Source organism: Arvicanthis niloticus, chromosome 1 (genome assembly GCF_011762505.2).
Source record: "Arvicanthis niloticus isolate mArvNil1 chromosome 1, mArvNil1.pat.X, whole genome shotgun sequence".
Lineage (NCBI taxonomy): Eukaryota > Metazoa > Chordata > Mammalia > Rodentia > Muridae > Arvicanthis > Arvicanthis niloticus.
This window is the reverse complement of record NC_047658.1, coordinates 100459203-100478086: the sequence shown is the minus strand read 5'-3', so window position 1 is coordinate 100478086 and position 18884 is coordinate 100459203. Positions and strand designations below refer to the sequence as shown.

At 43.8% G+C, this 18884-nt stretch overlaps 1 protein-coding gene across 1 annotated transcript; it reads left to right on the top strand.

Annotated features, from left to right (window-relative positions):
* The first annotated feature begins 4663 nt into the window (after nt 1–4663).
* Nucleotides 4664–18527, top strand: Tex36 (testis expressed 36). Its single transcript, XM_034501193.1, has 4 exons — nt 4664–4885; nt 11442–11573; nt 12324–12404; nt 18034–18527. Exons 1-4 carry the CDS (start codon nt 4835–4837, stop codon nt 18406–18408), a joined length of 639 nt encoding a protein of 212 aa, XP_034357084.1. The 5' UTR covers nt 4664–4834; the 3' UTR covers nt 18409–18527.
* The last annotated feature ends 357 nt before the right edge of the window (nt 18528–18884 follow it).

Here is an 18884-nt window from a genome sequence, read left to right as displayed (position 1 = left end):
CATCCATGGCCTTCTCCAAAATGTTCAAGCTACCCTTAACAACAACAACAACAACCAAACAAAAGAGTTCTTCTGTTCTTTAGTGAGAGAATTCCTCTGGCCATCAGGCCTCCAAGCAGGCTGTCCATCTACCTGAGCTATGTTTTCCCTCTTTTCTGAGCTCACAGAAGTCAGTCTTTATTTCCCTGTCGCCTTCCAGATTCATTTAGGCTTTTCTGCCAGATAGTCTCAGGGAACCTGTACCTCTCATGGTTATAACCAGCTACCAGCTACCAGCTACCAGCTACCAACCAGCTACCAGCTACCAGCTACCCCAGCTACCAGCTACCAGCTACCAGCTACCCCAGCTACCAGCTACCAGCTACCAGCTACCAGCTACCAGCTACCAGCTACCAGCTACCAGCTACCAGCTACCAGCTACCAGCTACCAGCTACCTGTGTGGTACGGTCTGTCTCTCCATCAGGCAGCCAGCTTTATGAGAGCTGAGGCAGCATCTACAGCATCTGTAACTGCACATCTGGCACACAACAGGTCCCAGCAAAACCTTTTCTGGAAAGCTCTTAAAACCTGTATAGTGATGGGCATGGTAGCATGTTTGTGATCCCAGACTTGGGAAGTGAAGGTGGAGAGAATCAAATCATCCTCTAAACCATGGAATCGCCTCCAGAGCTGGAAACAAGGGCAGAGATGAGAACCTGGGCCTTCTACAGACTCATGACTGCTTGGATGGAGACGATGGCCGAGATCATGTTTGCTGTTTAATGAGAGCTGATGTTGATGAGGACAAAGGTGTGAGCCCGCAGTGGATTTGCAGTAGAATCTGTATAAGGAAAACTTTTTCTTAAGTAAAGACATACTTATGTTAGTTTGCTTGTTTCTTTTAGTTTTTGAGACATGGTTTCTCTGTATAGCCCTGGGTGTCCTGGAACTCACTTCGTAGACCTTGAACTCGCAGAGATCTGCCCGTCTCTGCCTCCCAAGTGCTGGGATTAAAGGTGTGCACCACCACTGACCAGTTTGTAAAGACATGCTTTTGCAGAACCACTATCTTTCTGTCTAACAAGTGAAGGACCACAACTGAACTATCCTCTTTATGCTTCCATAAAAAGTGGCTTTGGCACATCTGGTGCGATCTTATTACATATTGGCTGTGCAACCACACCGAAACCCTTCATTTTCCTGAGGTGCCGCTTCCCTCCCTGCCAATGGAGATAGTTACTAACACCTGGTTCAGTTTCTGTTAATGTCCCACCAGGGACACTGATGGTGCCTCCGAAGACAGAGGAGGCAGGGACACGGAGATAGCTCAGTAAGCTGTCTGAGCAGGCACGAGGACCTGAGTTCAGATGCATAGCACTCAGGTAAAAGTCAGGCACTGTGCTGTGCCTCTAACTGTAACCCCAGCACTGGGGAAGTGGAGGCTGGCAAATCCTAGAGACTTTCTGGCCAGTAACCATCAAAACCAGTGGGCTTCAGGTTTAGCGAGAGACCTTGTCTCAAAAAAATGGGGGAGCAAATGACAGAGGAGGATGGTTGCCATTGACCTCTGATCTCCATATGTAAATACACGTGTGCATACACACATGTGTGTACCCAAAAAGAGACAAAGAGGAGAGACAGAGAGAGCAGACATGCAGCTCACTGAAGTCTCTTCTAAGAGCTGTGGCCCAGCAGCTCTTAGAAGAGACTTCAATCCACAGGGATTGACAAGAAAGGGTACAGACCCCAGGGGCAGCAGTGGCAGGTGACCTGATGCACCTGGAAACCAAAGGAAGTTCTTCACAGGGAGATCAGTGGTTGTGGGGATAGAGCCATGGATGCTGGTAGAGATACGTAGCTGCTTCCAGCTCACGGCTTTCTAGGGACGGAGCCTGGAAGCTCAGTGATTTGACTCAGTGGTATATTAGAGACTCATATACAGCTCTTCTTTCTCCTGTGTTCAGTGATATTAGCAGCTCGAAACCCACCACAGCAGAAGCTCTTACAGCACAGACATTAGCAAACCCCATCACAAGTCAGGTTGCTATTCTCCCAGAGACCTGGGTGTCATATATCACAGCACCTAATGCCTCCTGCCTTTCCAGTCCCATCAGGGCTTCCCTTCTGGATGAATGAAGAAGCCAGACACAAACACTAGGAAATTAGGTTATGTGTTTTTTTACATATCAGACTCTAGGGTGCACAGCAAGATGGGATGGAAAATGAATTGGTAGTGGGCTAGGCATAAATAGAAAATAATCCGCATAGCTTGTAGGATGACATGGAAGTGATTTAAGTAATGGCAAACATGGAAGCACTAAGCAAACATGGACGTATGTGCATTGTGTCCGTTCTTAATTTTCTGATGTGCTTTTGAGTTATCGAGTATTGCCTGGGGCCCATGATCACAGTGCTCAGGAAGAGGTGGCAAGCATCCTCCTTTTCTGCCATGCCTGTACTATAAAGGATGACAGTACCCCTCACCCCCTGCCCCCATTAGGATCCAAGAAAGTCCAAATTCAAGATCTGGGAGGCAGAGCTCATTGACCTTGGGACTCTGATAGAACTTTGAGCTAAACAACATTACAGCACCACCAAGCCTGACTCATGGTCACATTGAAAAGGTTGGAGAGCTCCTCAGAGTTGGTACAGAACACACCCTGACACCGATTACCAGCTCAAAGGAGATTTAGTACCCAGAGGGGCAAGCAGGAAGGGGGCACTACCTCTGGATCAGACAAAGGCAGACAGCAAGCAGCAGCAGCCGCGGTGGCAGCGTTTCTTGCAGGATGGATTTTTAAGTAGAAAAAGGGGGAATCTATACTAGGGTCAGTTGATAAGTCCTGATTGGACAAGTTAGCCATTGTAAACAAACAATGAATTTTAATGGCTGATCTTGGTATTTTGTCTCAAGAATGGCTCAGTGGCCAAATAAGGAGATGGACCTTGGGGGCTAGTTTTAGGAATGTAACCTGTTCAGCAAGGGAGAAAGAAGGGCAAAACCTGTTGGCTCTGTGCTTGCCATGCTTGGGCCTGTTAGAGCCTTTCATATATATTTCAATTCTGGGCCTTGAGAGGAAGTGTTGTGGCAGAGGCAGGTGGATTTCTGAGTTCGAGGCTAGCCTGGTCTACAGAGTGAGTTCCAGGACAGCCAGAGCTACACAGAGAAACCCTGTCTCGAAAAACAAAAAAACAAAACAAAACAAAACAAAACAAAAAAAAAACAAAAAAAAAAGAGAGAGAAAGAGAGAGAGAGAGAGAGAGAGAGAGAGAGAGAGAGAGAGAGAGAGAGAGAAGAAGTGTTGTAATGGTGGCTTCCAGGGACATTTCTTAGACCACTGTGACCATGACAGGCATGGGTTGGGATTGGTCCAAAGTAACACTTTACCTCCTGCTTCCCACTTCCTTCTTTTTATCCTGTATTGTGATGCTTCAGTCACTATGTACATTATGTACACTATGTACCAGGGGGTGACATCTGCCTCCTGGGATTGATCAACTGGTGACAAGCAGGAGGGAGTCCTGGATCCCAGGACCAGACTTTAACACAGCTGCCACACTGAGCCAGTACTCAGCTTCAGATATGATCCTCTTTTCTCCTTAGCCTGTGGCTCTTGTATCCCCACTGAAGCAAGACTGTGGTACCTCGGGGATCATACCCAGGAACCCATGTTGAGAGATTATCAATGCTGGCAAAAGGGTAAGATCTCTTGTCACTGACAAGGCAACTCTTGTTTGTCGTCATCTCCCACCTCTTGAGTCATCCTGTGGATGTCCACGCTCATCTTCATGTGGAACAGCCAAGAGAAATGGCTGGATGGCACCCAACAAATAAGGCACACAGAAAGCACATTACTCAGCAGAAGAGAGGCAGGTCTGTGTCTTGACCCAGGGACAGAGTCCAGATTTCACAAGCAGCTTTTGCCGGGCGGTGGTGGCGCACGCCTTTAATCCCAGCACTTGGGAGGCAGAGGCAGGCGGATTTCTGAGTTCGAGGCCAGCCTGGTCTACAGAGTGAGTTCCAGGACAGCCAGGGCTACACAGAAAAACCTTGTCTCGAAAAACAAAACAAAACAAACAAACAAACAAACAAAAAGCAGCTTTTGCAGCCTCAGAATGATAGACAGCCTTTGGCAGTGCTGAGGGTGTCTAGAGGGGATCCATACCATTGCTTTGCCTTCTGGTACCTTATTATTAAGGATGTGACCCCAATGGAGAATGAGTAAAGGAAAAACAAAGAAACGAGTTTAGTTTAGAATGGAATCTGATACATAGATAGGCCCAAATGTTTTCTCCTTGTGGTGTCTGTGCTATGCCAGGCAGGCAAGGGAGTAGGAGATTAGGTCTGAGCTGGGACACAGAGAACCTGTATGGAGGGAGAAAGGGGCTGCTTTGGTCCTGGTACAGCAACATTGCTGATGTGAACAGGGTCAGCTCCAGAGCAGGACTCGGGTTAGTTTTCTGAAAACTTAGAGATTGAGGCAGGTGGTTGCCATGAGGACAATGCTGGATCCAGGAGGGTGCAAAATGTTTGCTGTGTTTCCAGCATCTTTTTTGCTCTCACCTCTCAGGCATTGTTTGGGACTTCTTCAGTTAGAATCTGGTGGTTAGAATTCTGCACATGCTTAGGGAACCCCATGCAAGAAACAAGTGGCAAAACCCTCTTAGAAGGCTCTGCCCATTGTGACACAAGCTTCCATTCCATGACAGTAGCGGGCTTTCTCCACCTCCCTGCCCGGGCAACAACGGAGAAGATCAGGGACAGGGGTAGAGGAGCTCTATAGACGTCACAAGCTTGTGAGGCCGCAGACAGCTGAGGGAACCCACCTTAGTACATTCAGCTGCTTGGAGAGAATGGCCAAAGGGAGGCGTTTCAACCCACCTTTGAACAAGGATGGAAGATGGGTAAGGAAGAACGCATTCCTGGAAGCTTCCTCATGAAATGTGGCTGTTGTTGAGGGAACAGATCTGAACTGGCTTCTCTTCTGCTGCCTATGGTAGCATGACCTTCAAAAAGACCCTGGGCCTTGGTCTCTTCACCTGTCAAGAGGGAAGCTCTCTGTTCTTTTTGAGGATTGAACGAAAGCACATGAATCTGAGGGAGGCAGTCCAAGCCTGTAACCTAAGTAATTGGGAGGCTGAGGCAGGAGGATTGAGAGCTCTAGGGTATCCTGGGCTACTTAAGACTCAGACCCAGAAAATAAAACTAAAATAAAAAAGAAGGACAGAGAGAAAGAAGGGAGGCACAGGGTATTGGAGGGAGTAGAAAATGTGAATGAAGAAAAAAGAGAGGGAAGGAGAGAAGGCAGAGGGAAAAGCAAGAAGGCGGAAGGCAGAAAATGGGAAGGAAAGAGGAATAAGGGGAAAAGAAGGAAAATGCTTGGTGCAGGTGGGCCCCTGAGGATGCTCACTGGGTAGCAACTGCTACTTACTCTGTCTTGCCCATTTCTGTATACCTACCTTCTAATACTAGATCCCTCATTATATGGTGAGCTGTCTCTTCTTCCTGGATCATAAGTTCCATGGAGCCTTTGTCATTTTTCCTCAGTGGTGCTTCATCAGTACCTATAGAATCCAGTGCAGAAGGCATATATGGTATTTGTTGAAGTAGTCTTTTTTTTTTTTTTTTTTTTTTTGGAAGATTTATTTATTTGTTTTATGTAAGTACACTGTCACTGTCTTCAGCCACACCAGAAGAGGGCATCAGATTCCAGACACACCAGAAGAAGGTGTCGGATTACATATGTCCATTACATATGGTTGTGAGCCACCATGTGGTTGCTGGGAATTGAACTCAAGACCTCTGGAAGAGCAGTCAGTGCTCTTAACCACAGAGCCTTCTCTCCAGCCCTGTTGAAGTATTCTTAAACTCCCAACAAATCCTGTCCAGTCCCTGTCACCAGACTAGGAAATGGATAGAGCTAAGGAGTATGTCGTTTACCTGTTTCCATCATCCCTCAGACTCCTGGGCTCAAGCTATCCTCCTGGCAATGCCCCTGTTTGTTGATATCACAGACAGCCCAGTCAGAAATTCTAGTGTCTTCTAGAAACATTTGCATCTTGGCCCAAGGACTTCTCACTTGCTCTTTATTATGCAAATTTCATGTACTGTCAGCTTCCCATGTCCAGTTCCTACAACTTGTTCACAAAAAAGGGAACTCTTGTGCTGCTTTCCACTCTCAAAATGAGAGGCAGAATCTGAGAAAAGATTTGTGTTCAAAGCTTTCAGGCAGTAAGGGGGGGATGGGAGTGGGAGTGGGGTGGAGATTTGTGGGTGTTTTGCATGTGTATGTGATAGTATACGAGCATGTTTGTGTGTGTGGATAGGTGCTGGGCATGTGTGTTTGTGGGGGGACCCAAGGATGAGGTCAAGCATCTGCCTCAGTAACTCTTTACCTTACACAGTGAGGTAGAGCCTCTCTCGAGTCTGGAGCTGGCTCGTTGGGTTAAACAGTCATCTTGCTCTGGGAATTCCACCTCTGTCTCTTGAGTGCTGGCATTGCAGGTGGGCTGACACTCCAGCCTGGTTTCTGTATGGGGTTGGGGAGCTGATCCTCAAGCTTACAAGGCAAAAGCCAAAATCTTTACTTAAGCAGTCATGTCTCTAGCCCCCAAACTGAAATTTTTGTTGTTTAAAAGAGAATGGGAAAGGGAAAAGATGTTGGGAAATTTGGGTCTTTAGAATTTACAACACTGACTGCAATCTCTTCAGTATCACCTCAGACTAAGGCAAACATATTTTGTCTAATCTTGACTTTTTAAAGTGTAAAATGAAAGATACCAAAATTAGAGAGCTGCTGTGAGACCAGCAGGATAATTCATTCAGAAGGACAAAGGTAAGCAGACTAGCCAGTCAGCACTTCCTAACTATAGTGTATGTGTATCTCATACCCATGTGTACACACACACACACACACACACACACACACACACACACACACAGAGTACACACACACAGAGTATACTTTATTTTATTCCATTAAGATCAAATGTAATATGTAGAGAATATACAATAAAACATAAAAGTCTAATAAAGTAAAATAAATTGTATGATGACTATAAATATATGTTAGAATAATGTGCTGAGACTGGGAAATGTTTTTGAATCTGAGTTTCCTTGGGGACAAAGTCAAATGGGAAATAGTATCACCCACATTGTAATTTTATCCTATTTTATTTTATTTTTGAGAAAGGGTTTTATATGGAATCCTGGCTGGCCTGAAACTCACTTTATAGTACAGGCTGCCTTGAACTCACAGAGATTTGCCTGCCTCTGCCTGTCTCAGCCACATACTTGTAATGGCTCATGGTGAGAAAACTGTTTCCCAGATTAAAAACATGAACAGATTCATGTTTCTGTCATCCAAATATCAGTTAGGATGGATGTTTGACTGACTAAAACTGACTCCAGGGCTGGAGAGATACCTTATTGGTGGGGTATTTGCCTAGCATGTGTAAACCCCTGAGTTTGGGCTTTGGTCACCAGCATGGTGGGATGTGGGGTAGACACTCTGCTTTTCCTATTTTTAAATAGCAACAAAGTTCAGAAGCAGGCAGTGTTAGGGGTAGGACTTTGTGCCAGGGAGTTTTTAGAGCTCTGGGTTCTTTTCAGCCTTCTCTTCAGCTATTTTCATTGCAGAGCTAGTCTTTTCCATGTTGTAGAGAGTCTACATACACTCCAGGCAGGAAAACAAGAAGATCAAAGGACATCAATACTGAAGGTATCTGTCTTGTTTATCAGGAAAACAATACTTTTCCCAGGAGCCTTACAGGCTCGTGGATTCACACAGCCAATATAGCTAAAAGGGAGAATGCTTTTTTTTTTTTTTTTTTTTTTTTTTTTTTTTTTTTTTTTTTATGCACTACATTGACATTTCAGGTGAACTCAAGTTCTGTTATAATAGATAAACTGAGACTCCACAGATTGTAGGTACACATTTCATGGCCTCCTCCAGCCACAGGTGCAACAGGGCAGCCTGGTACTCAGGAGTGAGGAGGAGAGGCACTGTCCATCCACACCCTTATCTAAACTTGAGCCTCTGGCAAAGGTCCTCTCTGCTGTCCGCACCTAAGACATAAAAAGAATAGTGCTGACCCTGAAGTTTCCGGAAGGAACTTCAGATGAGCTGGGAAAATTGAAGAAGCTGTTGGCTGTGAGTCAGCTGCAGCCCATCTGTGAGGACGGTAATTGTCCCATTAGAGGTGATAGTCATTTTGCAGTTGACCTTGCTGGTTGTAGTCTGGCTGTTGCTGGGCAGGAAAGGCTCTTTTCCCCCTACTTACTTTCATTTTCCTATTTAGTATTTCAGTCATTGAGTGATGGAAGGCAGCAAAAATTTCACCACCAACTAGTTAAAAAGCTGTATTTCACGGTTACACTATCTAACAGAAGGGTTTATTTCACAGCTATCATGCTATAGCCATTAAATATATATTTTAAAAGAGTGAAATTAAAATGCTAGAGCCATATTTTTTTAACAGTGATTTAGTCCACAGACTTGCAGAATATAAATGAACTCAAGTCAGTTGTGGGCTGATGTGAACGGTTCTTTCTGCTATCAGAGCAGTGGCCCCACCAGCCCCGGTCTCCAGGCTTTTCCAAGAGGGTTGCAACTTAGCTGGATAGAGGGAGAACAGAGAGAGTACTTGGAGCCTGATTGCTCTTTTTTGTATTCATCTTTAAAAGTGACTGTTCAGGGACCAGCAGGTAAAGGCAGTTACCATGCAAGCTGACAACTCCAGTTCAATCTCCGGACCCTGTCAAGGCTGAAGAAGACTGCCAGCTTCACAGTGTTGCTCTCTGACCTCCAAATGCATGCACCTTATATCTGCACATCATGCACACAGTAACCATAAGTAAACAACTAAAATTGTTTAGGGGCTTAGGCGATAGCTCAGTCAGCAAAGTGCCTTGCAAGAATGAGGGCCCATGTTCGATCCCACGTAAACAAATGGGTTTGGGAGTGTCTATTTGTAGCCAAGCACTGGGGAGAGGGAGACAGGCATATTCTTGAGACTTACCGGTCAGCAAGCCTATCTTTACTTGACAGGCTCTGGGTCTCAGTGAGAGATTCTGCCTCAAAAATCAAGATGATAGCTCCTGAGGAATAAAACCTGTGGTTGGGTTGACGTGTAGCCTCAAGATGCACACACAAACACATTATCAATAATTGACAATGCTTTAAAATTTAATACAAAGCTGCTTTAAAGTATATGTAAGTTGGTCAAGAATATTTTAGTATATGTTAATGAGGAAAGCAAGGTATAGACAGTGGACAGTGTGGCCTGTTTCCTGTAAAGCAGTACCAGTTAGTTCCCTTCATATAAAACACATGAAGGCTCAGTCAGGGTTGTGATCTGGGGTGGCAGTACAGGCAACAAGGCGTGAGGAAGAGAACAGCAAAAAGTTTGTGATGAATAAAAAGGCATTCAGTGTTCAGAAGTGACATTGATCAGACCACGTGGCTACATGTCACTTCTAAAATTACAAATACATTTTAATTCTTGTACTATCTGTATGATACAATGTGTGCAAACTACCTATATGTAGAGCTGTAAATCCATATCAGGATGTTATGCTAGTCTTCAAGAGCTAAAGGGTGAGGGGTGGGGTAAAGATTTAGAGAGTGTTATCCCCTCTACCCATTTTGTGGTTCTGAGGATTGAACCCATGCTAGGCAAAGCTCTTGACCATCAAGGCATGTCCCCAGCCTTTTCTGTTTGTTTATTTACTTTTTATTTTGACCCAGACTTACTGAGTTGCCCAAGCAGGCCTTGAACTTGTGATCTTCCTGTCTCAACCTGTTAGTGGGTTACAGGCTTGAGCCAATATAGAGTTGGTTGTTTCCCTTCTCTCTCTCTCTCTCTCTCTCTCTCTCTCTCTCTCTCTCTCTCTCTCTCTCTCTCTCTCTCATTTAACATCAGGCATATATATTACAAGTCTCATTAGGAACAAACTCACTGGTGTCTCATGGGCAGTTCCTTACATTTCCACAGAAGGCTCTGCACACATGGAGGCTGGTGGGTTTGCCAGGTGGTTCCGTCATCATTGGTTTTATCCTTCTCACCCCATAGGTAGCCACTGAGACATATGTGGTGGTGTTTCTTTTATCATACTGTATTCTTGTAAGTTACCTATTGTTTTGTGTGCACAGGTTATTTTTCTACATCTGCTGTGCTGGGTTATACATCTGTGAGTCCCAAACTTTAATACAGGAAAGGAGGATGGTCACAGGCACCTGGGAGGTCGAAGGGAATTTAGAAATGTGTAAGCTGATAGGATATACTTCATATACAAGGTAGGGAGCTAATGACAGGCACCCAGGCACACATTGGTACATACTAACCACAAACAGCCAAGTGGTACATGAGCTTACAGACAAAAATACACTGACAGTTTGGAACAGGCAAAGACTCAGGCCTTTGACATCAAGGCCCATTTATACAGAACCCACATAAAAATGACACACTGGCAGGGTAGAATTTATGACAGATCACATACCTGATTCATCTTAGGGTTCCCATGTCATCCAATGTCACTCATTTTGTGCTGACTCACAGTCCTCTGAGGTCTGGTGTCAGTCATATTTTAGCTGATTCATACTAGATATCATTCCATGATCAGCTCCATGATTTCTACACATAAAACTGACCCTTATGACCCTGTTCTCAACAACACCTCATTGTGTTTCTTTCTTTTGCCCACTCTGTCAAGTCCTATGTGTCTTCTAGCTTCTTCATGGCTAGAGATAACACTACAAAGTGCATGGGATTTATAACACAACCTCCCAGCCTAGCTACTTAGCACACTCTTGCACAGATGCCAATCAAAAGTCATCTGGATGTCCAGTTGTATCTTAACTTGGGAGAATAGAGAGATAATTACAGAGTTAACCAATGTCTTTACACTTCAAAGGGAAGAGACAGGTGGGGAAATGGTGTAGCTGGTAAAACATTTGCCTTGAAAGTGCAAGGACATGAGTTTGATCCCCAGCAGTCACTACAAAGCTGGGAATGGTGGCACACCATTACAGTCCCAGTGGTAGCGAGATGAAGGCAGAGACAGGAAGATTTCCTGAGAGTTTGTTGGCTACTTAGTCTAGCATGCTTGGCAACCTCTAAGCTGAGAGTAGATCCAGTCCTTAGAACGTGGGCTGGACACTAGGCTCCCGTACCAGGGCTCCCCAGCCAGAAGAAGACCTCAGACCACATGATTCTGTCATCTCTTTGCTAGAATGTGGAAATATTTCCAGGCTTCCTAAGACCTTGAATAAGAAGAGGCCCCTGTGGCTTGAAATGTTTGTTTGGAAAGAATACTTCAAAGTTACATGGGTTTTTACCATTCCCCGAGCATGCAAGAAGTGCCCAAACCATGTTTCAACCACGTGGCAGAGGAAGCCCGTATTTGGCACCGAGATTCAATTGTATCTGTTTTTAATCAAGACACATGTTATGTTTCCAGTTCACTCACATTGGTCTGATGGAGAAGACACCAGAATCCATCACACGTACTTCCCTGAAGGAAATCCACTGTTCACACTTGTCTGAGCAGATGGAGAGGAGGCTGCCACCAATCTACAAAATCCGAGAGAAGGTGACATGTGTATGGGGCCCAGATAGAGGGTCTCAGAACTCTCCGAGGAGGTGTCATTTTGGCTAGACAGCTAACCCATTTGCCCATCTCCCATACCCAGGTTCCCAGTGATAGACCCATGTCCTCTGCAGCTACAGCTGCCTCCCAGTCCAAACAATGAGCTGGGATTCTCCACAGGAACCTTTAGTCATCAACAGCCACCCTCTGCCTCCCTCACCAGCTCCTGAGCAGCTGCCCCAGCCTCGGTGATGTGAAGGAGGAGGCAGAGTGGTTTTGATGTCAATATCAACTGCACTCACTGTGGACCTTGATTTAGGCTCCAGGCTTCTGGAAACCCAACCTCAGGACTTGTAGGATCAGGCTAGGTTTTCAAGATTTGGTTTCTGCCATCCTTATTAGTCAGATAAGAGGTTGCCAGCATTTGGTTCCATGCATATATACACTTTTGCATCCTTGCCTCCAAAGACATTTTGAAAGAGATGGTTTTTTTTTTGTTTTGTTTTTTGTTTTGTTCCCCCCCCGGCCCCCCCCCCATTTCAGAGATTTGATAATAGGATTGTTTGGAAGCCCTGCCCATGCCTGCAGCACATATCCTGTGCTGTTCACTCCACACTGGTAATAGACTTCATTAGCCTTACTGAGAGTTTCCTTTGTCCAATGCCTCTCCCTTCCCTATCACAATGCCTCAGTTCTGAGGGCATCCCACAGTTCTGACATGTTCTTTTCATTTCTCTCCTCATTCTTTTCCAGGAAGCAGCAACCAAAAACTTCCCTTTCTCTGTGCATGACAATCGCCACAGTTTCCAGAACTCTGGATACTATTTTGACTCTGTGAGTACTTCTTTGCAAACTAGCATGGTTTCAGGTATAGCTCAGTAGTGAGCACTTGCCTGGCATGTGGGAGGTCCAGCATCCCATCGCTAGCACAGCAAGCAGGAAACGGTAGGATGGGGAACAGTCTCTTGTTTTCTATGCTGCACAGATTATGGAGACACATGCGTTTCTCAAGACAAGAGCAATGTCAAAACAACCCGGCATCTTCCACAAGACTCAGGAATAGTCATAAAACAAAAGCCACCTCTTGAAACTCTCAGAATTGGGTGGCGTTTTTCAATCCTACACCAGGCTTCTGCCTTCATACACACGGGGCATGGTTACAAACGTGTCCTCTCCCAAATTGTCTCCTGTGAGATTCCTGGAGTTGTCCCTCTCAGGGTGGCAAGTCCCCCGACACTGGAGAAACTTAAGTTTTGACAGTATTTGTTAACAGTTTAATACAGCATTGGATGTAGAAATATAACACAAGCCACAACTATGATTTTCAGATTTCTAGTAGTGATGGAAACATTTAAAAACCAGGTAAAATTAATAAAACAGATGGTCTACTTAAAAAGTTTCAACTTTATGGTGCTATGAAAGTGACACTCAGCAAAACTTCACACTTAGAATTTTGCCCTTTTCTTGGGCTGTTGCCAGGTATAAAGTATTTTCTATCTTTGTTTCTTGCAAGGCTCTGTCATTGGTGTCGGGTCACACCTTCCAGCTAGCCACACAGGAAGCCATTAGACAAATTTAGTGTTTAGACAAGTTTAATGTCTTGCTAAGCAAGGTCAGACGAACCAGAAGCATATTTTTTTTCTTTAAAAAAATTAAACTGCATTTTTAAATTGTTTGAGAATTTCATACATGTATATGATGTGTTTTGATCAAACCTACCCCATCCTCTTCTCTCCAAGTCCTCTCCTATCCCTGTGACCACTTTTTTCCCTCTCATCTTCATGTGGTCTGTTTTAAACCCACACAGGCCAGTCCAGATACACTTTCAACTTAGAATATTTTCAGTTTCCATTGGTTTGTTTGTCCATGGGCATTTGTATATTTTATTTAACATAACATTTCCTCCAGGTTATCAATTTAACATGTAATACATGTAATAGAGCAATTCACACACAATTATGTTTTTAAAAACTCTTAAGCTTTAAAACAACTTACTTTTTACATTTACTTTGTGTGAGTGTGTGTGTGTATGCACGCACGCACGCGGCTGTGCACACATGTGTGAGTGCATGTGTGGACATGGGTGAAAGTCAGAAGACGACTTACAGGCATTGGTTCTCTCTTTCCATCGTGTAGGCTCTGGGGGTGGAATTTAGATCTTCAGCCTCAGTGACAAGAACCTTTATCTGTTGAGGAATCTCACTGGCCCCATAAAAATTATTAATTTACATTTTCCTTTTCAAATTAAGTCTTTTTAAAATCTGATTTACATGTTACTAACCTCAATGTAAACTGCTCACATTTAAGTGCTCTGTAACTAGCGGTCTGGGGCTTCTATACTGGACGTTACAGGTACGTGTACCTTAGGCAGAAGAATGTATGTCAGGTGAGCTTCAAGAATACTTATCAAACTCGAAAATCCACAGGACAAAGGTGTTGGCTAGTAACATCCTCTCTTCATTAAGCCATGACTATGCTCCAGTGCTTCATATGGTCCCGTTTAAACCCCACAGAACTCCTATGGGCTAATTACTCTTATCCTTGATTTTTGAAATGAGCCCAGAGAAGCTTTTCCCTCCACACAACCGTGTTTCAAGTAAAACTGAGTAACTTAATCTCAATACCTTCTCTCCTTTAGCAAAGTATTGAATAGAGACTCGAAACACCCACCCTGCCCTCTCCAAGAGGATAGCTTAAATGTTTGTTTTAAACAATAAAATGTTTATTTTTCTATGTGTATGAATATTTTGCCTGGCATGCATGTCTGTGTACCACATCAGTACTTGCATGCCTGGTCCTCCCAGAGGTCAGAGGGAGGAGGTGGATACTCTGGGATTGGAGTTAGAGATGACTGTGAGCCACCATGTGGGTTCTGGGAATCTAGGTCTTCTGCAAGAGCAACAAATGCTCTTTAACTGCTGAGCCAGCTCTCCAGCCCGCTTAATGTGTTTTCTAGATTGCTACAGTAACATAAATCTATCAAAAGCCAAACAAGGGATGTAAAACAAGGTTAAGACACTTCTTAAACATTTACATTTGAAGGTAACTATTAAGAAAATATTGTAAGTCAGAATGAGCAAATAAAAGAACAAGTTAACATTTTAGGCATACACATCATTAAAATTGGTATTAATCAGACCTAATTAAGGTCTCATTAGTATTTGCCTTCAAATAGTCTTTATTTAATTTTTAATTTCTCTTTTAACTGAGAGCTATTTGGAAGATTCCTTGAATTTCTGATGTGGCTAGAATTTGTTAGGTTACAAATTTGTTGCTGATTTTGATGTCCCATTAATTTTATGGAGGGCGCTCTGTGATCTTGACTTTTTGAATGATAGAGATTATTTTTGCATGCGATTAATTTTAAAGTGTCTCATTAGTGATAAAAAAGATTATATAGTCCCTCATTTAATTGCAAAATTATTGACTGAGGGCTGCTAATTATGTTGTAAAATATTTTTCATTCTTTGTCTTGCTCTGCCAATTTCTGCTTCTGAGAGTTACTCTTAAATGTCAACACTTTTTGGCTTTTGCCTTAAATTGCTTAGCATCATGTCTTGTTGCATAAAGGTTCATGATTCCTTCGTTTTTATCTCGATGACTTTGCCACTTTCCACTGGGAGTGTCCCTCAGCCTCTGGGTTGCAACGAGTTGCACTGCAGAGTGTCGTTCTTTCATCTTAACGAATTAAAAATACACTTTACTATTCCTTTGAGCATTTCGTAACCACATACAATGTATTTTGATTATATTCACCCCATTCTTTCTCCAAACTCCTCCCAGATCCACCTCCTACCTCCCCACTCCTTCCCAAGTTCATGTCTTTTTTTTTTTTTTTTCAACAACCCACCAAGGCTTGTATACTCATACCTGTGGGGGCTTCCACTGGAGTTTTCTTTTTACCTGCCAGGGACCATACCCATCAAGAAAACAGACTCTCCCTCTCTTAGAAGTCATCAGCTCTTTATAACTCCTCGGCAAGGGGCTGGGACTACTGAGTCCCCCCCTACTACATGCTAGGCTGCTGCCTGGCTTGCTTTTGTCCAGGTCTTACACAGGCAGCCAGCAGCTGTGAGTTCCTAAGTGCAATAGTCCTGTCTTGTTCTGAACAGTGTTTCCTCTGGTCCTCCCTGACCTCTGGTCCTCCCTGACTTCTGGTCCTCCTTAACCTCTGACTCTTACAATCTCTCTGCTTTCTCTTCCACAACTGTCTCTGAGTCTCGGTGGGAGGGGGAGTGATACAAATTTCTCATTTGTGTCTTCATGAGCTTTAGTCATTTTGCTTTGAGTTTATCTTTTATTATAAGCAGGGTGCAGCCCAATTAAAAAGAAAAATAATACCCGAGTCACTGCTTCTCCACATAGGACTTTGCACCGTTCACGTTATTATGACAGCTCTGGCTTTATGCCTGCCACTCACTTTCTACTGTGTATCTGCCATTCTCTCTCTCTCTCTCTCTCTCTCTCTCTCTCTCTCTCTCCCTTTCTTTCTTTCTTCCTTCCTTCCTTTCTTTCTCTCTTTCTTACTTCCTTTCTTTCTTTCTTCCTTTCTCTTTCTTTCTTTCTTTCTTTCTTTCTTTCTTCCTTTCTCTTTCTTTCTTTCTCTTTCTTTCTTTCTTTCTTTCTTTCTTTCTTTCTTTCTTTCTTTCTTCCTTTCTCTCTCTCTCTTTCCCTCCCTCCCTCCCTCCCTCCCTCCCTCCCTTCCTTCCTTCCTTCCTTTCTTTCCACATTGCTCTATCAGTTGCTCATTCTATTTGCATATTCTGACTTCAACTGACTTTTGACTAATAGTTAACTTCCAATACAAATGTTTTCAATGTGTGCTAATAAGGTACTTCTCTCTGGATAAGAATGAAAAAATAAAAAACAAAACCAAACCCTGCAGACTTCCCCCAGGACATAGGGGCCCCTTCATGAGTGCCTTTCCTCTGCTCTTTCCTTCCTGAGGCTGATAGGGTGGCGGCCCTGGCTGGCTTCTCCTAGTCTGTGGATAAGCCCTAAAGGGGCTTCCATCTGAAGCTCAGCCACTAGTCCTGATTTCTCTGGTCTGGTTAAAAATCCTGCAATTTCCCTCCAGTCTTTCTTTTCCTCTCTCCCTCCCTCCCCTCCTGCCTCCTCCTACTCCCTTTCCCTGTCCAAGCACTCTTTGCTCCATCCCAGCCCCCACCCCGGCTTCCTGTTCTTTCCTCTTAGCTGTTCAGCACCGATTTTTAACTTCTGATTCCGGTCACGTTCCTGGCAGCTCTTTTCCTATATTGTTTATATGATTTTTATTTTTATTTTTCTGGAGCATCTTCAGGTAACTTCTCAAAAAGATGTAATGTGACCAGTATCTTCTCTTTGTCCCTCCAGAGCCTCTGACCCTCTTTATTTCCTGCCCTAGCCTCATAGGCTGGTCTGTACAGGCTGTACACCAGGAGCCATTACACTGTGCCTGGACATTTCCCCATACTACTTTTACAATATGTGAATGCAGTCATTCCTGTATATCTATGGGGATTGGTTCTGGAATCCCCTGTTGATGTCAGAATCAGCAGATGCTTGTCTCTTATAGACAATGACATAACATCACACATTTTCCATGCCAGTCCTCTAGTCTACTTACCATGTTGTGTAATGTTGTGTAAATAGTTTTAATATTGTTTGGGAATAATGCTAATGAAAGTCTATACATGTTCGGTTCAGTTGTGATAGAGTATTTTTGGTGCACACACACACACACACACACACACACACACACACACACACTAATTTTCCATCCTCAGTTAGTTGGATTTGAGGTGGTTGAAGTAGGGAGGCAGATACCAGCTGTGGCACTTTGTAGACTCTCTTTCACCCTAATTCAAGCATCCCACTCAAGGGCCCTGTTGCCACCTTGTTGATGGGCCCTTGGAGCAGGCAGCCTCATTATTCTGGTACAGAGCCTGTGTAATCTGCTCTCTGTTTCCTTTTCATTCTTTTGTGCCAATGTCCATTTTCTTTCTTAGCTTTTCAGCCCATTGTGATGAATCAAACATTCAATTCTGAATATGGGCTGATTCTCAGGTTCACATGTAAGGTGCTGACTGTTAGCAAGCAAGCCTGTGGGCAGAGATCAGAGGTCCCGCTTCCTTTGGGAAACACACAGGGTTGGAAAAGAAGTCAACCTGATAGTTCTTCAGAGGCAGCCAGGAGTGCTGCAACCCTGAGAATTGAAGATGCTTAACAGGTTATATCCAGCTGGGCTTCCTCTGGTTTTACCTTCATTGTCCTCAAAGTCCAGTCCCTTCGGTGGAAAGGAAGCTGAGAATAGTGACAGGGCACTGCTAGGATGTCATTGACTTTTGATATTCAACAAGTTGGCTTTTCTAATGGTATCTTATCCATGCATTTAAATATATGCACCTCATTAGCTGGTTTCATTGAAATCCTCAGACTGTGTGACCTTGTGTATCTCTCTCCCAATCTTGTTCCTCTTCCCCAGGGTTTGGGGCGCAAGAAGTTCTCCTCAGATCAAAAGCAACACATTTCTAGAAATTTCAATCTCTGGGCCTGTGACTACATCCCATCCAGTTTTGATGGCCTTTCAAGTAACCAAACATCCTATGTACCTAAGAAAGCCGTGGTGATCTCAACTTTCCGACGCTTTCCAAGATGCTATGATGAGAAATGGAATGACTTGAAGTTTGTTTACAACCACAGCTGTGGAAGGTCTTTGGGAAATGAGCCAAATGGAGAGTTTGCTGTTGACCCAAAGGTTGTCTCTCTACAGGCTTACCCAGGATCCCTAAACCTTCCAGAGGCTCTTGATGAGGTTTCTGACGTTACTCCATCAGGTGTTCATAAAGACTCTGATTAGACACCACCCCATAATTGCTGAAATACTTTTGTGATTTTTATAAGGTTGAAAATATTCAAATACTTAAGAAGGTATGTGAAGCTATATGCATATGTAAATAAACTTAAGATTGTCACGTTAACCTTTGGGGGTGTTTTAAAACTTTATACTTCATATATGATTAAATTTTCATTTTGAAATCCCAAACAATGCAGAGGTGGCAAAGAGTCACCTTGATTCTGTTTCATCTCCAGACCTATGATGTCTAGGAGAAGGATTGCTTCCTGTTGTAGGGTAATTTTATTTAAACTTCAAGTGTGCGTGTGCGTGTGCATGTGTGTGTAAGGTTTTACAGTAACAGGTTTCTACATGCCATTTTCAAAGGTCTTTAGTTATCTTTCCTGATACTCCCTCCTGCATCCTGTCTTTCCAACCTCCACCTGACCCAACCCTTCATGCTCCACTATACCTATCCCCACTTCATATTACCTGTAATC